The sequence below is a fragment of the Strix aluco genome, chromosome 3 (assembly GCF_031877795.1).
Source record: "Strix aluco isolate bStrAlu1 chromosome 3, bStrAlu1.hap1, whole genome shotgun sequence".
Lineage (NCBI taxonomy): Eukaryota > Metazoa > Chordata > Aves > Strigiformes > Strigidae > Strix > Strix aluco.
The window spans coordinates 51,146,039-51,171,729 of record NC_133933.1 but is presented as its reverse complement, the minus strand read 5'-3'; the positions used below and the strand labels follow the sequence as shown (position 1 = coordinate 51,171,729).

Below are 25,691 nucleotides of genomic sequence, written 5' to 3'. Positions count from 1 at the left end.
ATGCCTGTATTCAATACAAATTGTTTAAATTACAAGCCTTAATTTTATTTTTTTTTTTCAAATGCCAAGTTTTGTCAAATACATTTTCTTTTCAGCTCTGTGGTCCTTGCAAGTGCCAAGAGCAGATCAGTTGTTTCCTTTCAGATTGTAATGAGGTAGGCATGTTTTATCTTGTTGCTGCCAAGATAAATGAATGGATTTCTTTTGTAGGTGGAACACCTAATTTGAAAACATTGTGGTTTGCCAAAGGACCTGATGTGGAAAAGCAACGGTATAGTACGTTTCTGGCATGCTTTCACCTTCAGGACACGATGGAAGAGCTCCAAGCTCTAGAAGCACCTGTTGCAGCATTCTGCTGCTTGCTGGCCTATCTTATGATGCAGGTAACTGGGACAGTTGCTTTTTCTTCAGCTGTCAGCCCTGATAGATGTGATTGACTAATAAACTATTTCTTGCTAGCCTGTGCTGGATTTTTCTCTTAATCTTTACTGTAGGCATAGTTTATCAAATATAATAGTACTGCATTACAGTATTTTTAATTACTCCATTTAACATGCATCGTCCTGTTCAAGAAACACTTGGGCTTTTTAGTAGTTAATCATAACTCTCACATGCCCATGACAAAGCCCCTTGGGCATTTTAACGGAGAGACTATAAACTGAGGGATTTCCCCCACTTTTGGGGACCTGTTTGCAAATTAAAGCTTCTCTTTTTGTGTTTCCTTTGTGTTGTCAAAAGAAGACATTCCCTCAGGTGACTATGCAGGCTGTGCAAACAGACAATATAAATATTTAGTCAGCTCTCACTACTTTTTCACACCACCTTGTCAATCTACTCAGTTTCAAGTCAGAATTGAGGATATGGCTCTTCTCATTAAATTCTGAGTAATAGGGGATCATTAGGTAGCAGTTCTGTTATAATTCCAAACATTTGGCAGCCTGCAGACTACCTTAATTGTAATAGAAAGGAATGCAAGATTAAATCCAATATTGCTTCATTATTTACTTTTCTCTATGGTATTTAATATATTGTCTGTACTTGCTACCTTTCAAATGGTGATCTCGCAAGCAGATTTTCCTCTCTGAGGATGAGAAAATCATAATGCCTTTATCTAATCTGATAAGCTCTGTTGCACTTTTACTTAGACTGAACTGCATTTTGTCTTGTTTTGCTTTTGCAGACTTCACTTTCTCAGATTTATACTGGTGCGTGGTACATGAAAACAAGCTCTCTCTCCCTGACTTTTCCTTTGTTTTTCCTTTATACATGTTTGCTCAAACTTAGATGATGCATTGAGGAAGTACATATGGGAATTATGCAAATGATTCATATAGCTCTTTTTTTCTTTAATATTTCTGTAGCAGAGTACAAATGGAAAGGTTTTTGAAGATGGAACTCATTAAACATAATTTCATGCCTTGCAGTTTAAATTCAGCTAGGTACATGTTATGTACTTAGCTTTTAACATACTTTTAAGCGTTTTTCATATTTGGATATGAAATCACAGTTTCAGTTATTTATCTGTTTTCACTGTTTCATTTATTTATTGTGCTATCCTGCACACCTTTTCATAGCAAGACTACTAAATTATTTGAGAAGCGTTTCTTTAGTAGGATTAAGAAGAGGAGTAACAGGACAGAACACTGATTTTACTGAGCCTTGGTCACAGCATTTTAACAAAATGGAAAAAAAATGCTTGTTAGAGATATGGTTTTCAGAACTTAGTATCCAGTGGCCAATGTTAAAAACAGAGATGAAAACAGTTTTGCAGCTCATATTTTCAACAAGAATAATAGCAGAGAGATCATGCAAAGTGTTTAGTTTGATGCAGGGTTTTTCATGGCAGTGCAAGTTTCTCAACACCTGTCCCATTTTCCTGATTCTCTCTGCCCTCTGAGTTGCACTGATACAATCTAGCCTGTGAACCAGGCTAGGGAACTGATTTGGATTAAAATGTTTTTTACTGCTGAGTTTTTTTAAACTTTGGGTAGTTCTCTGATATCGTCCATTTGTTTTCTTGGGGTGTTTGAGAGGAAAACATGAGAGCAAGAGTGTCAGCAGCCATGCTTTGAGCTGGCCATACTGCTTCCATTTGTTTTATAGCTGAGAAAACAATGGTTGTCTGACTATGGCCTAATACTTGTCTTGTCTTTACACTTTAGTCTTACATTTGTATTAGAGAGGGAAGGTGGATTGTTACCCCTAAGGTGATTCAAGTTGAGCAATTGTAGGTTGCCTTGAAGCAGGCTAACATCGTTTCCTTTGGCTCATGAGAGGGAGAAATAAACTTCAGAATTTTATTACTTATCATCTAATCTAACCAAAAACTTAGGTTTTTGCAGGAACCGGCATACTGACCAACCCATTTATGTGAAAGTGTTTAATGAAAACTTAAAATGCACTTTTTTTTGAAGTGAGAAAAAATTTCCAATAAGCAAATCTTAACTATGTAGAGAGTGTCAATTTGAAGAGTAATTTTTTCAATGAGGGTACTTTTCAAATGTTCTCCAAATTAAGAACAGAAATAGTGAAAAAATTACAAAATAATAGGTCTGTCTTTAAAGTTGGGGAAGGGAGTGAATGGGTTCAAATATCAAACTGTGGAGTCTCCAAAGAAAGGGGAAATTTCTCTTTCAAGCTTTTACAGTTTTGGAAGAAATCTGACAATGGAAATGTGATAACTCACCAAATTCAGTTACTGAATAAAATATTTCTCTAAAGTGTTTTGATATTTATAAGCATTTTGACTGATCTGCTCTGTTATGGGCATTTCCTTGCTGTTTTACTTGCAAGCAATCTTTAACTTACTTTTCTTAGGACAAAACTGTGCAAGTATTAAGAATTGTTTTTGTAGAAGAAAGTCACTTTTTCTGTTACTGTAAAATATATAAAATGTGGAGGTTTAGTAAAACTCTCTTGTTGCCATCTACACAAAGGTGACACCTGACTTGAAATACAGGGTAAAGTAGGGCCATTATCAGATCTGAGCAGCCAGGTTGGAGTTAATGAATACCGAGGATCATTTTGAAAGTTTAAAAGTTCTGATATCCCTCACATTCTTGTGCTTTATGCCAGTTTTAACAGCATTGTAGAGTGGAAGGTATTTTACAGTGGGACAAGCAGCAAGGCCTGATTTAAAAAAAAAAAAAATTCTCAGTAGTGGTTGAATAATTTTTATCTTGAGGAGGAAAGAATGGTTTACTCCTAAGCAAATAAACAAATGACATGATTATAGATGGCCTCTTAGTGTTTTTTTTTCTTTTTCTATTGATTTACATCAATACTTTTTTGTTAATTTTTCTCTCCTTCATTTTTTCTGTCACTTTTTGATTTTTGATAGCCATAATAGAAACTCTTAATGGATTGAAATAGGATGTACACAACATTCCCCAAAAATCAAGCTGTTAAAAGAAAGACAATGCAGCCTTTTAACTGTACTGTAAGCCCACAATGCACATTTCCACACTTTGCAATAGAAACCTTCCCTCAAGTTCCAGTTGATGAAGAATTGTAATGCTTCATGGATCTCACTTAGACCCCTCTTTATAGCCTCAACATTTGTAACAGATATTTATTTGGTCTTGGTGCACATGTATAATTTATATTGTTCTTCTAAGAGGAAGCAACCAGACTGGTAGTGTCATAGAATCAGCCCAGATGGTCTAGAGGCACTGTCTTTCTCCTGAGGTGACCATGTGCCTCTACAGAATCTCAGAATACTTTTTCACAACAGTAAATGCCCCCATTCTCCCTTTTCTGATAGAAGTATTAGAGTGAATTGTTACATTAGTTTAGAATTTTTCTTTACGTTTTCCCACTTGAACATTTTAGGTTTAGTTTTCTTACAGTTTTGAGTCCTTCCCACTTCAATATATAGCCTAAAAATCAAAAAGAATCCAAATATGTTTTGTTAAATCCTGAAATTTAGCTTAATATAGGTAATTGAAATATTTTAGATTAATTTTAAAGTTTGCAACAGATAACCATGTAAGCATTTGAAGGAAATCCTAATGGTCACCACATCTGTGGCTCATTCAGGTGGTTTTTATTGTTGATTATAAAGCAATTTATATTTTTTTAAGGCTCATTTTTTTACTATGTTTAATGTTAGGGAGATGAAGAAATTTCCTGTTATTAAGGAACTCAAAGAGGAGAATGGAATAGCTGAAGGGTGGGCATTTTGTTTGGTGTGTGGCAATCCGCGTATATACACTATACACAGGTATTGGGGTATGCACTTCATTCAAGTTATAAAAGTAAGTATTTTGTTCCCTTCAAGTGCCTTTTCCTAGTCAATGCATTCATGGTGGTCATAACTTCGTGAGGTCATTGATCTAAGTTTGATATGCTTGAACAAGAGGAGTCAATTTTCAGAAATTTCCTCTTCAGAGCCTTCAGCTAATGTGTTCTTTTTTCATCTGTTTTAGGTCAGTAGCCTCTCTCTGGAGGACTTAAATGCATTTGTGGCACTGATTCTCTGCCTCAAAGCGAAGTCAGCTGCTCAACTGGCAGGTTTGCAGGTATGGACTGGAATAATTGAGTAACGTAAAAAGTTCATGGTAACTTTGGTATAAATATTTTGGGGGAAAATTCTTCTACATTAAGTTTTTTCAGATACAGGAACTGAAGGTCATGGTAAATATATAGGCTTTTAATGTGCCACATTTCAATATTTACATTTAATGTGCTCAGTGAATACTTACGTTTGTTAATCGTGTAAAAAAAAAATAAATAGAAAGAACATTTTCTAGTGGTTGCAGTGCTAGGGTGAGTGAATTAGTCTCAGGTTTCTTCTTGACTTGGCTTCCAGGCTTCCAGCTGATGGAAAATTTGCAATGGTGAATCCTGTCTTGCAACATTGCTTCATTCTTTTTTCCTGAGGAGGATAGTGGTTTGGGACATAAGTTGCATGAAAATCACTACATTAAATAAAGTTTCATATTACTACTTGTGGGAGAACATAAACATAACATAAACCTAACCAGAAAAAATGTCTTGTTACCTAATGTGGCCCACTGTAGTGAAGACCTTTTGGATCACACTATTCTGTAATTAATCAGGAGTTCGTTTTAAAATTTTTATATACTCTGCAAATCTGCTTTTTTCCTTTCCTATCTTCTTGAATCCACATGTGGAAAAGCAGGTTCCTAAATGGTTATTGCAGCAGAACTATCTAAATAGTTCTTCTTGCATATCTAATTATACAAGAGTATTTTCAATCTCATAGCTTGATATTGTGTTCAGTACAGCACAGACTGCACATGTCAATGGCTATTTGAGTTGTGGGTTTACTTAAAAGTAAGGGAGAAAGGGTTAGAAAGGGTTGGAACCTTAACGTGTCTTCACTCTGAAAATCTTGCCTATATTTCCAATAAATTCTGTTACTTTGAACAGTCCATGTTAGAGTTTTAAAAGTACTTTTTGCTGATAGCAAGGTAAACTAACCACTCCTGTTACTATCCATTTGATTCTAGAGCACGTGGACCAAAATAACAAAACCAGTGTGATTCCAGTTTCATTATTTGATTCATTATAACAGATAAAGTCCAGCCTCCTATCAATTTTTTCTGAATTCATCACAAATTTATTCTGCAGCTGATCACGTTAGATCTGTGTAACAAAAAGGAAACAGTGAGATGAAGGCAATATGGAAAACAGCAAAAATGTAGGATTTATTACTGTCGAAGACATTATTGCGCAGTGTTGCGCTTAACATTGAGCGCATCGTTATTTTATCAAGTCTGTTGTGGCAGTCGTTCAGTAAAAGCATAAAGGAAGCCAAGCATAAGCAGGAAGTGTTGAAACAATTTGTTTATAGGTGCAGTTACAGGTACTATTATGTAAGTTTCTAAAGTGCTTGAAAGTTTATTCTCTTTGAATTAGATGTCTTTGTGTGATTCATTTGTGTTACGGTTCTATAAAATTATAAATCTGAGTGTTGCATCCAAACATGTAATATTAATCAATGTGTACTACTTATCAGCATTCTACTAATTGAAAGTTGTCCACAAAATTTTGTAACTTTCCTACAAAGTTTATGGCAAATCAGATACTGTCAGCTCTTCCATTGTTGACATAAAAGTACATGAAAAATGAAGCTGGTCTTACGCTGTCTGTGTATCACTCTATGAAAAAGTGAACAGTATATTGTTGGAATTGACTTATGCGTGCTATTGGCAGGTACTTTTCAAAGTTACCTCATTCTGCTGCTTATTTAAGCACTTCATGTACTGATGCATAATGCCTTCTGCTGTGCTAAAAACCAACAAAAGATTCATATAATGCAGTTGAAATTTTTGTATTGGGCTATTTTGTAGAGCACCTCCTTCTCTTATTCTATTGAAATTCACAGTAGTGCCTTTGGTAGTAGTTTGAGCCAGAATAAATCCCTCTGAAGAGAATAGTGAGGAAAGATTTTGGCCTCTTTCCCTTCTGAAGTGGTGAATAGGTGAATAACAGTTTCAAAACTTTCCTCAGTTGCCTTCAAATCAACCTCCCTTCCTGTGTTTTGATGACTTGGATCTCCCAGTGGAAAATAGTTGCTGTTTCTCAGTTGTTCTCAGACTTGTCAGTCTATATCAATAGAAGATGTTATGTTGTATTAATTGCCATAAAAATACTTTTATTCCTTCATATATAATCCATCTGTAATTTTATGGTAGCACCAGGATCAGTTTGAAGATTCATGTGAGGTTAATCTCACTTCACAGAAAGAGTATAAAATGATCTGTTTCTTGTTTCTGTGCTTCTGAAATGTGGTGTGTGGATGAACTTAATGTCCTGTGAATTTTCTCTTGGAAGGGCAGGAGACTAATAGAATATCTTTTATATATATATATATATATATATATTTTCTAAAAATAATGATCAATAAAGCAAGCTCTCTGAGCATTGTAATTCAAGCATCTCATTTTCAAGATTCCGCCTCAGAATATTTTATATTGTTTTTACTTATTTCTAGGTTTATTTAGTAGTTTTACAGAATTGAGTTATGCTGTTATTTTAATAGTATATAGGGTATCAGTAGGTATTTAACAGCTGAATTTTCTAGGTTTAAAATTGAAGGATCCAAGTGCAATGAATTACACTAGTACATGGCTAATTAATATATGGGGTTTATAGTAGGAAACCAGATGAATAAGAGTTTAAACTGTTTAACATACCTTTTATTCTCCATTGAGAAGTTACTGTGATCCCTAGAAACAGCCTAATAACAGAGCTTTCAAGGAAGTTATGTTAAATTTAGTCAGCATCTGCAAAAATTTATGAAAATGTTTGCTCATTTGCAATTTTGGACTAACACTATATTATTATTTTAAATTTAGAAAAAATGTTTGCGCCTTGTAAACAGTTTTGTGAAAGACAGTGATTTGATCAAAAAAACCTTGCTCTGTTTCTGCAAAGGACTCCATTAGCAAATATGTTTTAGCAGAAGAAAACTTAACTTCCACTGTGAATTATGAGAGAAAATGTAAATAGAGCCTGTTCTTCTGATAGGATGAAGAGAACTTTTCAGCCTTCACTTTCAAATCTGCGTTCTGATATGCTATCCATATTTCATAGTTAATGGGATCCATAAACCTGCAAATTTATGAAACAGAGATCTCCATGGTTTGAATAAAGTGGGTTAAAGCCATAAAAAATATAGTTTATCTCATGCTGAAAGAAAGTGGGCTGTGGACGTATAACGTAAAATGCACATTAAATATTACTTTCTGAGAATAACATAATGTTTATACATGAAGATTTGATTATTTTTCAAGATCGATGGTTTCAAAATACCAAGATGTCTACACGATAGAGATTTTATACATTCTTCTTATAAGTTTTTTCTAGTTTCCTTGTACCCCCCTTATATGGTAGATTAACATTCTACTTTGCCCAAGCCTCCCATAGAGCTTATACATAAGGTCAGAATTAAATTTTGGACCCCAGGTTGCTTATTTCCCTTCTTGCTATTTTCATCTGGTGTGCGGTTTTGGCAAAAAGCCCAGAGAGCCATCAGTCTGACTTTGAGGCCATTGTAGAGAAAAAGAGGCACCAGCAGTTGTGCTTGCAGTCTTGTTTCTTATATTGTGCTGGCCCTGGTTGTTTACAAGTGCAATTATAGATCATCTTTCATCTGTAATGCATGTAAAATACTGCCCAAACAGGAGAGGCCATAACGATTTATAAACGCAGATACATTTTTTCTAAGATTTCTCTAAATATGTGAATGTATGAAAAATTTGTATTGGAGGTGTGAAGTTGTGAATCACATCTTTGTGAAAGTTGTGGCCAACAATGAGATGGGAGAATTTGGTTAAAAAGGAAGTACACCTGGAAATTGGTAGATGAAATTCAGGTCCTGTTAAATGCTTTTAGAAGTGAACTGTATGTCAGAAAATATGAACTCAAAGGTAGTAGCAGATGCATGGATGGACGTACACATCACTGCTGGAATTTATGGCATTTGCAAGCTCTTTATAGCTTTGCCATAAAATATCCAGTTATGCCAGAATATTTACTTTGGAGTAATTACATCTTTTGTGCCACTTGTAAAAGGAACAGCGTGCTGGGTATGAGGTATAAGAAAGTCAAGTGCTGAAGTGTTTTCCTTCAATTTTTCAAGTTCTTTCAGTTATTTAAAAAGTATTACTGATATGAAATGAGCACGGTTATTTTAAGTCTTAAATGAAAAGCTCCATAGAGCTTTGCAATTTGATTGCAAATGAATTTTCACAAAATACATATTAAATATTACTTAATTAGCTTTTGGAATAATTAAAAAAAATACTCAGCAAATACTGAACTAGTTTGACAGGCAGAAATAGCTTTAGCAAGAACTGTAGTTGCATAGAAACTTTGAATATTTTCTGTTGTACAGTGTCATAGAAGCAAAATTATCTTGGTAATAGTATTATACCGATATTACACAAGATCTTTTTCTCTGAATATTTTCCTGAGGGATACTTAGCCACATTCATGCGAAACAGCATTGTGTTTTAGAGTAGTGTGTAGGTATCTTGGTTAGGGTCGCTCAAATTTCAGAAGGATGTTGCTAAATCTATTCTGTATTTTTAAACTTGGTATTCTTTCCCCCTTGCCATGTGGACAGAAAAGCATAAATAATACCCAGATTCTGAACATTCCAGAATTTCAATCTTCTGACCTATCTGGCAAGCCAAGCTACGTTTGTCAACACCATTAGATGTGATACTTTTCAGACTCCAAACAGCCTTTGTGAGTGATCTGTATTTTTCAAAATATAATTGTTTTTAAAAAAAAATCCTTTCTCCCTCAGGAAGTATATGTTTATTGTGCCTATGTGACTGTTTCCTAATAAATATTTGCTTGAAGTCTAATTGGGTGGAGTAAAACATAACATACAAGTAAGAATATTGTAAAGATCTCACAGATAAACCTCTTTTACATACTCAGGACCTGCTTCTGTGATGTACGTTAGTATTAACTAAAGTGGAATTTGAGTGCATTCCCAAATGCTTTACTGAATCAGGGTTTATATTCCCACAAAATTTGCATCTGTCAAAAGGGTTTTTAAAATGATAAGTGAGATTGTAACTGGCAGGGGTGGGGAATGGGGGGAGGATTGAGGTGGTTTACTGAGCTTGGCATTGCTTCCCAGCCCATTCTCTCATTTGCAGTCTTTAGGTTTTCTCAGTGTTCTGGACTGATCTGGAAAAAAAGTGCAGCAGTATGGGATGTGATTGCAAGCTGAGATGAGTTCAGTCCCTCTTCAACCTCAGAAATGTAACTTCTCATGTCCTCAGGATAGTCTTAAATGAACTAGTCTAAATAGAAACAGCTCAAGTCTTCAAGTAGTTAAATTACTTTTGGTTTTAAACATTAAAAAAAAAAAATTACATGATTAATCAAGAGAAAGTTGCATTAAATGAGCCTGCTTATATTAAATCTGTATATTAAGGCTGAAAGTTTTCAAGCATCTATACTCTGCTTTTCTCTTAATAACTCTTGGCCTCTTGGGCCTGCATTCCTAGTTCAGTGGGCTGCCTTTGTACTGCAGAACCTATTTATTTTCTCTAATGACTTCAAAATGGTGGGTATGGATCCCCCAGTCTGTTACTGAGGGTGAAGTATTGCACTTGCATGGATCAAGTGTTAGTGCAAATACAGTTATACCTCAGGAGCTGAAGTTACTCACTGATTACAGCATTGTTTGAAAGTCCCATCTCTCAATCTGTTGCTATTTTCATAAGTATCTTTTGAAGTTCTGAAGAAATTCAAGTTTTCTTGGTCCTGTTGCATTGACAACTGGCTCTACCTTTCTTTGCTGCTGTTGGTTCATAAACATACAAAAAAAATGTCTTAGGCTAACATATTCAACTTCCAGACAAGATTGCTGTTCTGCCCTCCTCTCCCCCATTTTCTTCTTTACCAAATTTGGTATATTTATTAGTATTATTAGAGTCTATTTCCCTGAACATTTTTTACATTTGACATAAGCCCTAGTATCAGAATTCACATAACTGTGTGAATTCTGTTATGTGTCACTGGCACAAATACAAACCCCAGCATGACTAGATCAGCTCTTCTACCTTCTGAGAAAAACACATTCATTTAGTTGGATTCAGTTTGCTTATGGAGAAAATCTTGAGCAAGATTTTGAGCAAGGGCCTTAAACCTTAAAAGAGAGGATTTGTATTCCTTTGTGGAAGACGTTCTTGCATTTTTCTCCATAACTCTGTAAGTTTGCTTCGCTTTTCCATGAGCTTTCCCATTCACTGCCCTGTAGCTCGTTATTAACAAGGTTTCAGCAGCAAGGAAATAGCAGCAATGTTTCAGTTATAAATTGCTTTTAGACTTTATATAGCATAGGCAATTTTTCAGGATGTTTAAGGTAAAAGACAGTCTGGAATTTCAGATAACAAAATTACTGCTAAATTTTAATCTATATTGCAGAAAGTGAAATGGAGTTATTGCTAGTGAGGGTCATAAAGCTCTCCCAAAAAATTAAGCAAACTGACAGCTTTGAAAAGGTTGGAGATAACTTATTGCAGAGAGGGAAAATAATAATTTCTGGTATCAACTGACATTTTCCTGCCAAGTTTGTGTTGGTCAAAGTGTACGTTTACTCATGAGAGAAATAGTTTTCACTTCCTTGCCTATTTTATGTTAGAAGGAACAAGCAGTACACGAGGGCTGGAGGTGGTGTTGCATGGCATAGGTGGGGTTGCTCTCCATTGCCTGTAAGGGCTGACCTGTGTCCCCACAGGGCAGGTGATGTGCAGGGGCCGGAGCTGGGGAGGGAAGGGAGCGTGCAGTCAGGAAGCGGTGGCACGCGTGCACCTGCCTGTCATCTGCTCAGGGCTGCCTGCACCTGCCTGCGTGCCCCTGTCACGCCTGAGCAGGAATGCAAGCTGCACATCTGTCTAGGCTTTCCCCAGAGAAGCAGATGGCTATGTGTAACTTCGGAGGAGCAAAAATGTTCTCTGAACTGACCTAATGAGCCATTTATAGGTGGATGGAGAAAGAAGATAAAACAAGCCTGTAGGCATATGGTTACAGTCCTTTGTAGGATGTGCCGGAATTTTTCAAATTACTATAGTAGAAATGTTCATCTCGAAGGTATCAGAAACAGCTAGGCTAACCAAGAACTGATTTGTTCCCTTTCTTTTCAAGTATATTCTTGATTGACATTATCATTGTGCAGGGGTTAAAAGTCAAGGTGGTGTCCAGTTCCTATCTGTTGCTTCCTCTCTAACTTTGGTCAGTTCTTTCTCATATTTTAGTTCTTACTTGTAACGCTTATGTATCAGTAGTCTCAATAGTAGAAGTTCTTTAGCCAAAAGTGCTGTATAAATGGGAATTTTCAATGTATTTTTAACAACAGCATTGATGTCATGCATATATTCTCCTCCCCTTCACCTATATTTTGGGATTATTTCGTTTGATGTTCACTGAATAATAACCAAGATGTGGTTAAAGGGGCTTTTTCTAAAGAAATGGAGCTGTGTTAAGAGAAAAGTGATATATGTACATTATAACATCCCTTACCGGCATTATATCTTAGCACCTCAAGACATCATCACTTGTTAAGACAATTCTATCCCAGCGTCATAAATGAGGAAACAACACACAGGGACAATAAACACCAGATCTGTAAAGGTGGTTGTGTGCTACCTCCAAACAAAATTAGTGATTTATGGGGCATTTTAGTTAATTGTTTAGGATGTCTTGTCTAATCAGCATGTCTAGTGTCACACTAGCACTAGTAGGAAGCATATACACATTAACTAAAAAGGTATATTACATTCAGCTGGGCTGCTATATGTTTCCCTGATAGATTTAAAAGAAGAGGCATTAAGTTCCTTGCCAAATACGAAATTGTGTATGTATTGGTTTTAGCAAGGGCAGTTAATACATACCTAAGTGTTGTTTCCTATTTAGTAATAGTTTTCTATTTACTTTATGTGTATAGGATACAGAAAGACATCTTGGCAGAAAATATTTCTATGCTAGGACTGAAGTTCCATAAGTTCCTACTAAAGTCAATGAGAGCTTTACTACTGAATTTAATAAAAGCGGATCTATGTCAATGCACTTTTGAAAAATCATCCCTCAGTCTGCTCAGCGTTAATTACTTTTTAGCAAAATTACACAATTGTATGTTGTATTTGTACACTGAGGCTTCGATACAACAGAGGCATACTTCAGTCTAGCACAACAGCAAGTAACATTTTTCAGTTATAGGAGGCTGAAAGCATAGTGGTTCTGCAGGAAGTGTCTTTTGGCACAGCACCTTGTGTCAAAAAAAATAGGTACCTTTTGTTTAAAAATGGCTGTGGATCAGCCATCCTGAGGCTGGAATGTCAGTGAATGCTTATTTCATCAGCAAAGCGCCTGCAGAGTCCAGTGCTGGCTGAAGTGCTGAGATCGCAGAGTTTGGCTTATTACAGAGCATGCATTTTCTTTTAAACAGCATTCTTCTCCATGTTAAGTACACCTTTAAAAATGGCCAAGTTACTCTCATATAAACTGTTTCCCTATTTATAGTCAATTTGCTCTGACATAGTGCTGATACAAGAAAATGTAAAATATTACATGTAAGTTATATTATTTTCTTCAAAACCTTTATTTGTAGTCAGTTCTTGAATAGCTCAGAAGAACGTCTTTATGCAACAGCTGTGTGCACTAAACAAGGATTCTCTAATTTCACTGTATGTGTTCATCTAAACTACAGCATAGGGTTGATGTTCTTGTGCCAAAAGGTAGCAACTTTCAAGCCATGTATGGCAGTTTTCCATTCCAAAAGAAATAGGTGTTCTAGAAGTGGATATTCTATTGCAGCTTAATTACAAATAAGTTCCTAGTATCTTGATCATAAGTTGCAGGCTGGCAGCTCCTTTCACAGGTCATCTGAGAATGTTACATTGATTCATGGTTCGATTTGTCTTGGACCTCAGGATTGTCGTGAAATAGAAGCAGATCAGTTCTACTTTTCTTCCTCAACCCATGGACTTAACACCTGGAAATTTCCTTAGCCAGAACTGTTTACCTTGGACCATATTACTTCAGAAGGTGAACCATAGTATCAACAAAGCAGCTGCTTTGCAATACAAAGAAATGCTAGGAGAAAAAAAGAACAAAACCTGTATTGCACTGTCAAACAATATTTGGTCTCCTGGAATTCTCTGTACTAAACATCTTAGTTCAATGGCAGTTTTATTTAAAGAGCTTGTATACCAGACATGACATTAGTAACAGTTGTCATAATGTTTTTGGAGACTGCAGAGCTTCAGGTGTACTAAATTTTGCCTGTTGTAATTCTGCTGAAGTTCGCTGGTCTTTCTGTTGGTTTCAGTGGAAAATAGATCAGGCCATTGAAAAGTGTGTACTCAACACAGCTTAAGAGAGGGAATGATCATACATTAAGAAAACTAAATAGATCTTGAACATCTACTCTGACTCTGGGAAGAAAAAAACCCAAAACTAATTTTTAAGCTTGGCTAATTAAGCCTTGCACAGGTTTAGCAGTGAACTCTCACCTATCAAAATTTCTTTGTAGTCACAATGATATCTTAATCCACGGCAGTGGTTTCACAGTACACTGCAAAAAATGTCCACAAGATAGGCCACCAGACAGCAGCACACTGAGCAGTTGCATGCCTAACCAGCTGTCATTTGCCAATACAGTCTGTGGCTGTGAAAGGACACCCCTGCATTAACAAAGATAGCCAGGCACACTCTGCTGAGTAGTTGAGTTTGTGGCAGAATTTTTACTCCAAAAACTTTGTTCCATGGACCAGTCCTGTGATTAAACAAAGGGAAAGGACCAGGGTAGGTGTGGGTAAGAACTTTAGATCAGGAGTGTGGTCAAGATGCAGGAGGTGTCAAATGAAGCCTCTCATTTTAAAGATTTTGGTAAAGGAGCTAGTCAGTATAGAGTAGAACAGAGAAATATATAGTGAGTGTCAGAAAGTAAGGAAGTGGGAGAAGTTTGATCTTTGAAAGCTTACAATGGAAAGTTACTGGAACTAAGAGGGAAGTGACCTTTTGTATGTTTTTTAAATTTTTCTCTGTGTCCCCTAATAACTTTTGAATATGTTGGCTAATTTCAACCATGTTTGACAGAGATGTAGGAGTCTCTGAGAGAAATAAGTTACTGCCCATTGTTTTAAATAGGCAGCTGGGGATAAGGGGGAAGGCACTCTAAATTGCCCAACAGGAGGAAGCTTTAATGTGACATCACATTATTAGGGCATCCGTGTGAGAGGGAGGCATTGCTACAGGCATGGGAAAAATTTTCAAATAATTACTGAACCATTTCAGATGCCAGTGGCATAGCACATACAGGAGTCCATCAGTTCCTGGTGTAGATGTACCAGGAGTCTGTCAGCAGTTTTTCTCCCATCAGGGAGAAACATTATTAGTTGCAAGGCAGGTTAAGCTACCAATACTTCCCCTTCTCATAATTCCGCAACATTTAACTACTGTATGGAAAAAAAAAAAGGAAAGAAAATGTGGTCATAAGAGTTTTCAGAGTCCCAAACAAATAAAATGTATTTTGCTACCAAATGAATCCAATATTATCTGTATGATAGAAAGGTGAGGAGGTTCAAAGATAAGTATGTCACCAAAAGCATGAGCTTACTATTTAAGACAGTAAAAATTAAAATCCTAATAAATCCATTCACTTTTATAGAAGGGACATGGCTGCTGGCTGGGCTATAGTCAGATGGTTAGCCGGATAACTATAACTCAAAATTTATGCCAATATTTTGTAAACGTCACATGTATTATGGACTGTCATTAGCCCAATAATCATTTAGGTCAGAGTCGGGCAGTTGTGACTAAAATAAGAAAAGTAATGTTATTTTAATCTCTTTTGAAGGTGCTAGTGTACAAATAAGCTGAAGGGGCTAAACTTTTTAACTGGTGATATTTATCATCATAGAAATGTCATTTATGCTGGGTTTTATTGTAGGTATGATTAAGAGCTCTGATAAAGGCCGATATTTTTGAAAATTAAACAAGAAGTGAGAAGCAATCTTTTTGGAACTGAAGGAGATTTTTATCTGGTTTCAGCTTGATTAGCAATAGTACTTTTGTGTTACTATTTTGTAGGGTGCTTAAAGTTAAAAGCAATTTTGAAGCTTTTTTTAGGTTGACTTCGTTGGCTTAACGTAAATAAGTGTTCCACAGAGAGGTATCATTTTACATCAAACGCCTGATAAAACGCAGTAAATAACCTTTCCTCAACATATAAACACTAAACAATTGGGTTGTTTACTGCTAAATATTTACTTCGAAGCCTTAGAAGTGTTTAAAAACTGGTTTTTCTAGTTTCTGTTGCAGCAGATGCCCTCATAGGATCTCTTTTCAATCCCCATTTTCCTTTGCACACCTTGTTTACGCAGGAAGAGCTTAATTTAAACCTTAATCTTTTATCAGAATAAACACTTACTGGTCCTTCTCTCCCCCCTGAATCTGACAGGTCAAGGAAGCAGGTGATGTACTACACTCCCAGCAGCCTGTTGCTTAGAGCTGACTGATGCCAAGTAAATGTACTGTTTTACCAGCTCAACTCTGCAGGATAACACTGCTTAAGTTTACCACCACTGCACCAGTTTAGGTTATCTTTGCTCAAGAACAAAGCACGTAGTTCCAGCACAGAGGGGTTTTAGCATCTTTTGACAACTCACACTGAATTTATACTAATAGCTGGAGACAGGAAGATCTGGAATTCAATAAAGGACTCAGTCTTTTCCTTGAAAGAATTTGTTTAGTGGTACTTTCCATTGCAGAGAATTTAACTTTAGTGAAGTTGTCATCAGTTGACAGTTCATCTCTTTATATCTGGAACACAATGTGCCTTACTTCTCCCAGGCAAAGCTCAGCCTTACTGTTTTAATGACAAGTTCCTGATATAGGATCTAGCTGCTGCCTTTATTGCTGAAGCATAAATTGCCTATGGTTAAATATTTGATCATTTAAGGTACAGGTGAGTATGGGGGAAGTAATGTAAGAAGGTATACTGATAATATACTGACTGAGTTCAAATGCATCTAAAAGGAACCAGTTAAACTAGGAAGTACTCAGATTTTTATCACCATCATTTGAATTCCAGCAGTTCATTGCTTGAGTCAAAGTTCATTGATTTTTAATTATTGTTCTTCAATTGATTAATTTTAACTAGAAATTAGCAAATACTAACCTGTCACTGAATGTCGTGTTTTCCTTTTTATAACAGAAACAGGTATGTTCCTTTGAGGGTGGATTGGGTGGGGAAGGGGGGGAAAAATGCCTTATGTAATTTTAAGCTATTTCTTTTTAAATTTGTATTTTAAAATGTTAGCCACAGTCATATCTTCTGTATTCAGCACAACCACAGGAAGAAGGCAACAGATTAGGAGAAAAATTAAATGCATAAGAACAAGTTTAACCTAAGTAACAATTATTAATACAAATTTTTTTCATCGAAAAAGTGTGTCTCTAGAATGTTGTTGAAAATCCTACTAAAGGAACCAGTTCTTAAATAAAGTGTAGTGTTTAGTGCATTGAGATGCTGTGCACAGGTGACCTGTAAAGCAGCACAAGTAAAGAGTTGTAAAATAATTATCATATCATATCTTTACCTTTCTCCTTGGTTTCTAGAAATTAAGATAGTGAGGTGACTTTGCCAGTGGGTGCGGTTCTGGCCTTCATTTGTGTCTGCTGACATCTGGCACATTCAGATACTTGCCCTCACATTTCAAGTGCGGTAGAACCTATTCATCTTTTTAACAGAATTTGAACCCTCTGAACTCTGTAGAGTGATGAAGGAGTTGTGGGGCTTTTTAGTAAGTTCCTGAAAATAGGTTGTGCAGCTTTCAAAGTGCATAGGATAAAGTTTACACCTCTATCAAAAAATCACTTCTGAATCCACAAAGAAGACTCAGAAGAGTAGTAGTATTTCCTTAAAACATAAAGGTATTTTTACATCCTGATTATTTTTTAATTATTATTTAGTTAGATGTAATTTGACCTGGAAATTTGCATTTCATATACACGATCCATGTATTTTCCTTCCTGAAGTAAAAACTCTTGAGCAGGATATACAGTCTCTGGGTCTAGATTTGTAAACTGTTCCTGTGAGTCAATACTTTCCTTCTTGCAAAGCCTCTTTCTGTGGTCAATGAGGATGCACACCAGCACAGAGATCAGCCTGAACTTGTGATCCACCGGGTAAAGCCCTGTGTTTCTAGCGCAGAAAAAAGCCATGGTATAAGTCTGTGATGATGGCTTTTCTAGCAAAGATATTTCTCAAATTGTTAGAAAAAAAATTATACGTTAGTGAAGTGAGCACTGTAACACTTTTCTCACTCTTTTCAAGTGGGATTACTCAGTTCAGCTCAGGCCTTCTAACCACAATATCAGTAACCTGTGCTGCAATGGTACTAGAGGACTGTGAACTTTGAGTTCTCTTCTCAGTCTTCAGTTAGTGTTGGCAAATAGGAAAGATAATCTTTTTCCCCAAAAGCTGAGATGGTGGGGAGCTGCTGTTGGTAGGAGCAGCAGCAGGGGCACAGCGCAGGCAGCTGATGCAGGAGGAGCAGTTCTCACGCACTCCCTGTCTCTCTCACACAGATGTCATCAGCTGGTGGTAGGAGTAGCAGCAGCGGGATCACAGGGGTGTATCTCACATGATTCACTGGGGTCCTTAGTTTATAAAAATAGTAAAAAGAACAGACACAATTTCCAATAAGAAGTAATCTCTAGGGTGTAATGCCCTGGAAGGCAAGCCTTCCTTTCTTTTGGAATTTTCCACTTCTCCTCGTCATGACGTCTTTGCATTGCAGACACCAAGCAGTTGTGAGCATTCCCATGGCAAAGCAAGTCTGTGGTTTGCCATGTGCACAGGCTCATTGTTATAGACTCACTGTGCTTTCATTTTCTTTGTTTTTCATTGCCAGACACAGAAAATAGAAACTACCCTTTGGTGAATGTGTTTCCTGTCTTATTTTAATAAAGAAATCACTGTTGATAGTTCTTGCCAATATTGGTTTCCGTTAAAAAAACAAACCTTACCTGATATTCACCACCACCACCCCCAATACTTTAGTGCTTTAGGAAAGTTCTGGATTGATATCCCTAGACAGTGAAGTCTTCTACCTGTAAAACCTGTCACTAGCAACATTATTTTATCTTTTTAACCAGTATGTCTCAAGTGTAGTTGAAAAGAGCACAGCTAGGGTTGTATTGGTGGCTCAGACTTCATATTTACTTATGCAGAAGTGGAGATCAGCATCAATTGCAGTACTGCACTGATCTCCAGCTTGAGACAGCAAGCCTCTTGAGACAGAAAGTCCTCTTCTACATTTTACCATTTTGTGCATCACCATCAAAAGCAAAATTTTTCAAATTCTCATTTAGACACTTGTTCTGCAAATATGTATGCATTTGTTTTGCACTAACTTGAAAAAGGTTACTGAAGAAAGTTGGGTTAATCACATACTTGTGTTAGGTCTATGCTTAGAGTTTTCAGAATAAAATAAAGATATAAAAGCTTTATTTTAAGAGTTATAGCCCAGATGCCATCCAGCATTCACATATAGTATTAGTAATCTGTTCTAACAGCTGTTTTACATCCTTGGTACCAGTGGGATTATAAAGTACAGTAAAAGCATCTTTGTCAGTAAATGACAAAAAGGTATGAATTAATAGTTGTATAGTACACAGCCATTAAATTAGAAGGTGGAAAATTGTGTGCTGCAGATGACAGCATTTACTGTTTTCTTTCCAGCAGCTTAAATACTTGTTTTCATTATTCTTCATTTCATTATACTTGTTTTCGTTATTCTTCAGTTTGTTTTCAGCAGTTAAATCTTTTGATGTTATCAGCCATTACTGATAATTCAGTGACAGAAGATACTGATTTGTATGACAGTGAATTTCAGTCTGGTTTTGTACTGATCTATAATAGAGACTGTTGATGGTATAAAACATATTGGCATAAATTTGGCCAAGTTTGGTGCAGCTGGTTGATGTGCTACTATCACTCTTGGCCTCTACTGCTCATTGTAGCTTGACATGTCCATTTTTCTTATAGCTTAAGAGCAAAACTTTACCACTTGTCAAAGTGCTCTAAAGTATATTATTGAAGTTATTTAAAGTTCAATTTATTGTTGCATTGAGGACAAGACCAGGGTGCATAAATTTTGAAAGAATTTCCTTGCTGGATTAGTTTACAAAAAAAAGGGAATTCTGAGGATTCCCGGCAGTTCTTACTCTTTGTACTTTCTGCTCATAAAGTCTTACTTTGTGATCACAAACCAAGCAGATTCCATTTTAAAGCTTGTAATGATGTGGACTCATTTCCTTAGCAGATCTTAAGATCTGATTAGGTGATCAGAAACAATCTGGTTAGTGCAATGTAAGAATCAGCTGCAACATGATAACTGGCTGTGCACTCTTACAGTCTACTTTAGTACAAATAATACTGGTTCACTTAAACTACATTCCTCTTTCAGGTACCCTTCAGCATTGTTAAATGGTTTGCAAAAACCTGCTTTACTTGCCACAGGAAGAGAGTTATGAGTGTGCATGTAGTTACTAGTCTCAGCTTTCAAAAAGATAGCTTACATCTGGAAGCAATAACTTCCTGAAACTCAATAGCCTGATTCCATACTGAAAATACTTTTATTTTAAAGGCAGGGGAGAAGAAGGTCTCCCTTACTCAAGTATGAAGTGTCAGTCAGAAGAGGATGGGCCTTTCATTTTCTAGATGACTGCTCAAATTAGCTTGTGTTGTTGGCATGTGTCTGGATGTCAGTGGTTATCTTCAGTTGTCTGTATTGGGTGAATTTCAAGTACTGAGTGTCATGTTGGGTCAGTGCCCTCGTGGCCAGCTTGATGCCTTTCCAGGAATCACTAGATGCAGAAGAAGTTCTTCCCAGAGGGCTCTGGACTACCCTGACTGGTACCTTTTGCCTGCATCATCATCTCTAGGTCCTCTTTTGCTCTTGCACTGTAGAAAAAAGCAGACAGTGAAGGTACACCTCATATCTTCAAGTCAGTTTAACAGAACCCTACTGCCCCTTGTCTGTGGTTACAGGGAACCCTGTCACAGAAGCCAGTTTCACATAGTCAAATTATGCAATAGACTTCAGCTTATTGCATAATAATACAGAAAATCTAAATCCTTGACCAGGTTCTAGCAACATTCTCCAAATGGTATATTGTGTGTGTCTCTTTTGGAAGAAGCTTTGTAGCTCCATGTTGCTAGCAAAGGTTTTCTGGGTTTGTTACATGGACCTTAGGGAGGAAAAAGTTCTGATCCATCAGTACAACATTTCATGTTGTCTGCTATTACTTGTAATTTTTTTAAATGGGACACTGATGGTGTATATGCATACCTCTAAGTCTTTTGGGGATCTTTCAAGATGTAAGACTTCATTGTTAGTAATAATGGGCCAACCCTTTCCATTGCATTTCAAAGAAACAATTCACAGCTCTTCAGGAGCTAGGGCTATGACAAATTTGAGCCACATTTTGGTGCTTTCTGTTCTGGGCTATTTTAGATGCTATTCCATTCCTGGTATAACTTATACTGTAAGGAAGACTGTACTGTAAGGGTACAACAGCTGCCACAGATTACAGTATTGATGGTCACACTGTTATGAATCCTTCTTGGTCCTGACAGACTGCTTCGGTACAGACTGTGGAAAAGGCGCTCCCCACTGAGGAGCTTTGTACTGTTTACACAATACTTAAAATGATAGTTTTCCTCATACTGGATTCAAGGCTTTTACAGTTTGCTATGCTCTGTCACAGCAGGATGTTAAATTCACCCATCAAGTTTATTTTGGCCATGAGTTCTAATTGTCTCGTGGAGTTTCTCATTTTGCATTTTCTGGATGTTGTCATACCATTCCAATATTTCTTCTGGAGACATCCATGCTGGAGTGAAATAATTTGACTTTCAGACTACAGTCAGAGGAGATTTTAGAGTGTTTAAAATAAAAGCCTGGGCTCAATAAACTTTGTTCTGTCAAATCTTATAATTTAAATGAACTCTAAGTGCTGTAACATTTCCTGGTTAATCAAACTGCGGAAGGTCAGTGGATCACCGTACACATCCTTTTATACTCCCAGTTCATGTTTTGCATTCCACTAACAGAATTCTTTCTGGGGAACTGCTAATGCTTGAGAAACGCTATGGAGAATAGCCATTTATTTTGTCTTTCTGTTTTCATTTTGAATGTATCTGTCCTAAAAACTTGAGATGCTGTATTTGTTAAAATAGACTTCACTTCTTTCACTCAATTGAATAAAACTAGATACAGAATCCTTTGATGAATTCTACTGTGCAGTAGAGGACCATCATTGTCACAGCTTTGGGACTGTTTATCAATTGCTTTGCTGTTCGCATGATTATATGTGATGGTAAAATTGTTTGTATTTCCTGATTTGTGAGGCCTACCTTTTTTTTTTCATATGTGTGTGTGTGTTAACAGCTTGCACAAGTGGACTCCAGAGCTGTACATCTTGGCGCTGTCTTTGTTCGTGGCCTTACAACTTTGCTTATGGCCAATAGTGCCTGTGGCTTTCCATTCAGAATGGATGATTTGATGCCTTGGGAAGTGTTTGATGGAAAACTTTTTCAAGAAAAATACCAGCAGTCGCACCGAGGTTGCTCTTTGGAAGAGCTTTTGGAAAGCAATGTGAGTAATCGCATCCTCACAGACAGTTCTGTATTCTTTGAAAAATGTACCTGTCCATGTTTGTTTGTTGTTTTAATATTCATGTTTACACTGGTCCCCTTTCTTTTTATTTTTCCTCCCTTACTCCTTTTTCATCCTCTGCCAAAAAAAACTAAGAAGGTAGAAATACTGAGACTATGAAGGAAGCTTTAATTTTACCTTTATTTTTGTTTCCATTACTCAGAAGGTAATATAAGGAGGTGTCAAGATGGTTGACACTTGTGAAAATGAAAATGCCTGTAATGGTTTTCTAGTGCTAAGATATTAATGAGATCTTTCTCCTGCAAGATTTTAGGCAACATATTAGGAATGTCTGTAAATAAGAATACTGGGTATAATTTTTAAAGTGTTTCAGTGATATTTTTTAAAGGTATTAAGGAACCTAAAGTTTGAGATGAAGGTTTAGTGAGTTCAAAGAGGAACTGGAAATCAGAGGGGGGTATATATCTAGGTATTCTTTTAGAACTCACCAGGTACCTTCCTGTATCTCTAAGTACTTATTTAATTCTCAGTCCCACTTTTCAGAAGCTGGGGGGGTTTGTACAATTTGAATGCTATGTTACCAGAAAACCAGTATGACTTAAACTATGTCTGCCCAGGCAAGGCAGTCTTGCTGGATATGGGCCATATCTGATGTGTTAGGGTGGCATCATGTCTAGGCTCAGAGATAGGGTCTGCTAGGCTGGGTGCAAGGCTGTATTAATGCACTAGTGAAGTCTGGGACCAGACCTGGCTTGTGCCTCACCAGCACAGAATACGTGAAGAGTTGCTTGAGTGGATCTGTGCTCATCTTTGTAAAGACCTTTGATTAATGCTTCTCTTTTCAATGTGGAACTGAAAATCCTGTACCATTTAATTACGTTTGAAAATTTTACCTTTGAAATGTTTTTACCTGCTGTTACATAGATCACTTGAGGTTGAAATAAGTAGTGATTACAGAGAAAAAAAGTTTTTAAATTATTTTGATCTCATGAATTCAATATCAGTTGTTGTATAATTAGTTTTCTAATTTTGTGTCCAATTACATACCATCCTGATCTGGAGTGATGAGTGGAACGCGTGTGGGTAGGTGGAATGTATGTGTTTTCAGCGTGGAGGAGGAGGATAATCCTTTCCATATGGAATCAATCATATGATTAGGACTATAGCCTCTATCCAAATCCTGTGGTTCCCATTAATTGGTCCATTGATTTCAGTAGATTTTGAATTGGGCTAGTGGTTCATCCAGTTTTTCATGTAGGACTTTTGCAGAACAATCGAGGGTCTAAAGAATAAATGGAAAAATGTAAAACTATACAGATCTATGTGAAATTGATACTTCTTTTCCATTTGCGTAGTATTCAGGTCAGTGAATAACTTTTACAATATGTTTCTAAATCTGTACAAAATTTATATTGGCTGAGAGTTATTTTTAAATGTGTTAGGTAGTATGTTTTAGCTAACATTTGAAAATCTTGATGTCATCAGGTTAAAGTTATATTTTAACCTGTCTTAGAAGGAAGATGAAGGAAGATGCTTAAATCCCTAGAACAGAGTTGGAAATTGGCTTGAGCAACTAAAATAGCTAGGTTAGGGTTTTTAAAAGCCTGATACTGTAGTTTAAACAAACCCCAGATAAACTGTTCTGTTGTGGAGAAAAATAGTCTAGCCCTGTGAATTTTTAGAGTATTTTAAATATCTTTTTCTTTTTTAGGTACACTTTTATGGTACATATATGGCAGAGATAGCTCCCAGACTAATAAAATACTTTCCAGCTTATCAGTTTGAGGCAAGAATCTGTTTTGGGGAGAATTGCCAGGAGATGCCAGTTTAGCTGGGGACACTGACAAGGCAACAAGCATATGTGATTGGTTTTTCCAATTATTATAAGTTCAACTTTAATAAATAAAACTGGTACTTAGTTCCTGGCAGAGCTTAATGTACTGCCGGAAGACGAGGTCTTTCAGCACTTGTTTGTTAACAATCTACCCTTGAGCACCATAAATCTAACCTGATGATAGCAACAGCATTGTATTCAGAAAAAAGTTATTCTACATGGGATGTTTTGTCATAGAAAAGATAAGTAATAGGAAAAAGTTACTCCTTTTGGTGTTCGGTACTTGTCTCCTAAGGTCCCTTCTCTATGATCTGGACAGTTACATTACTTCAGGAAGTTCAGGAGATCTCAGAATCAGTGTTGTTTTGATTATGATGGGCTTAAATACAGTTAATAGCTTTATGAAAATTACAGTAGAAATGCAATCTTGGTTAAATATTTACATGTATACCAGAGATTTTGAACATTTTAGGGTTTGCTTCCCACAGATTCTTGTACCAAAAAGAAAAAACTGTATAAATTAAATGCAGTTGATATATTTGTGGGCAAGTTTTTGTGTAGCTCAGCTCTTTGTAGCCTAGCAGCTGTTAAAGAATAGAAAGCTTCTGATAAGAATCAAAAGTAGAGCCATCTTGCTTTTTTAAAAAACATGCTCAGCTCATATTATGCTAGTTCTCTGTTTTTCATAACAGTAATCATACTAGTTTGTTTATCCATAAGAAAATTGAACATAATAGTCTCATAAAGCAGTGAGACAATGATATTATCACTTTATTAGCCTTTTTATTGTGCTTCTCACTAATGAGTAAGTTCATGATCAATTTTTTAAAATAAAAACAAAATTACCTAATGGGGTCAGCGTAGGTGATATGTTTTGTCCTTTTCTGATCATGCCTTTCATCCAAACTTCATAAACACATTCTGAATTTATTCTCCCAAGAATACAATGGAAGGTTTTTCCCATTAGTGAGTGTTCTTCACAGACTGTGCTCTATTTGTGTGGAAAAAAATAAATCTGTGGGTTTTGTTTAAGGCTCTATAAAGAGGTTTGTTAACTCAAAAAATGTGCTAGGGAAGTTTGCAGGAAGGTCCAGGGATTCAGACTCTACCTCTAATTTAAGAAACCTCTCTAGTTGCTGCAGTCTTGCCACCTGTTGAATTTTTCCCGTAACCTATAATACTCTCCCCTCCTTCCTGCTCCCCCTCCACCTTGGTGGTTACAAAAAGGAATTGTCATTCTCTAAAAATCAGTTCAGTTTTAGGAAAATCAGAAATTACACTATTGCTCTAAAAAATCTGTCTTTTCATAATTTTTTTCAATGTGTACTACCCACATGCCCAGTACAAATCAATTAAAAAGACACTTCTTCAAAGCTCACTGAAATCAGTGAAAGTTAAGGATATATCACATCTTTTAGTATTGTGTCTTTAAATAGCTTCAGCTTGTCCTTTTGACAGTAGAACTTTTCATCACACCACAAGGTAAACATTTTTATTTAATTCCCCCATTTCACTTTAGACTTGGTTATATTTTATCAGTCAGGAGTTGGGGCTGATGTATTACTATGGTGATGTTTCTAATGTATGCTATTAAGATACTTTGAGTTTCTCACTGGTGTGTTTTCCATCAGTTCGTCAATCCTTATCTGGAGGCTTTAACCATCTCTGCCTGA

General features: G+C 36.4%; 1 protein-coding gene across 3 annotated transcripts in view; it reads left to right on the top strand.

Moving 5' to 3' along the window:
• Positions 1–25,691, top strand: part of FAM120B (family with sequence similarity 120 member B) — a 55,611-nt gene that overhangs the window by 20,137 nt on the left and 9,783 nt on the right. For all 3 annotated transcript variants that reach the window (XM_074818546.1, XM_074818545.1, XM_074818547.1), the window contains exons 5-7: positions 211–383; positions 4,428–4,520; positions 21,957–22,163. In XM_074818546.1, the coding sequence (XP_074674647.1) occupies positions 211–383; positions 4,428–4,520; positions 21,957–22,163 (473 nt within the window). The remainder of the gene's footprint in view (positions 1–210; positions 384–4,427; positions 4,521–21,956; positions 22,164–25,691) is intronic.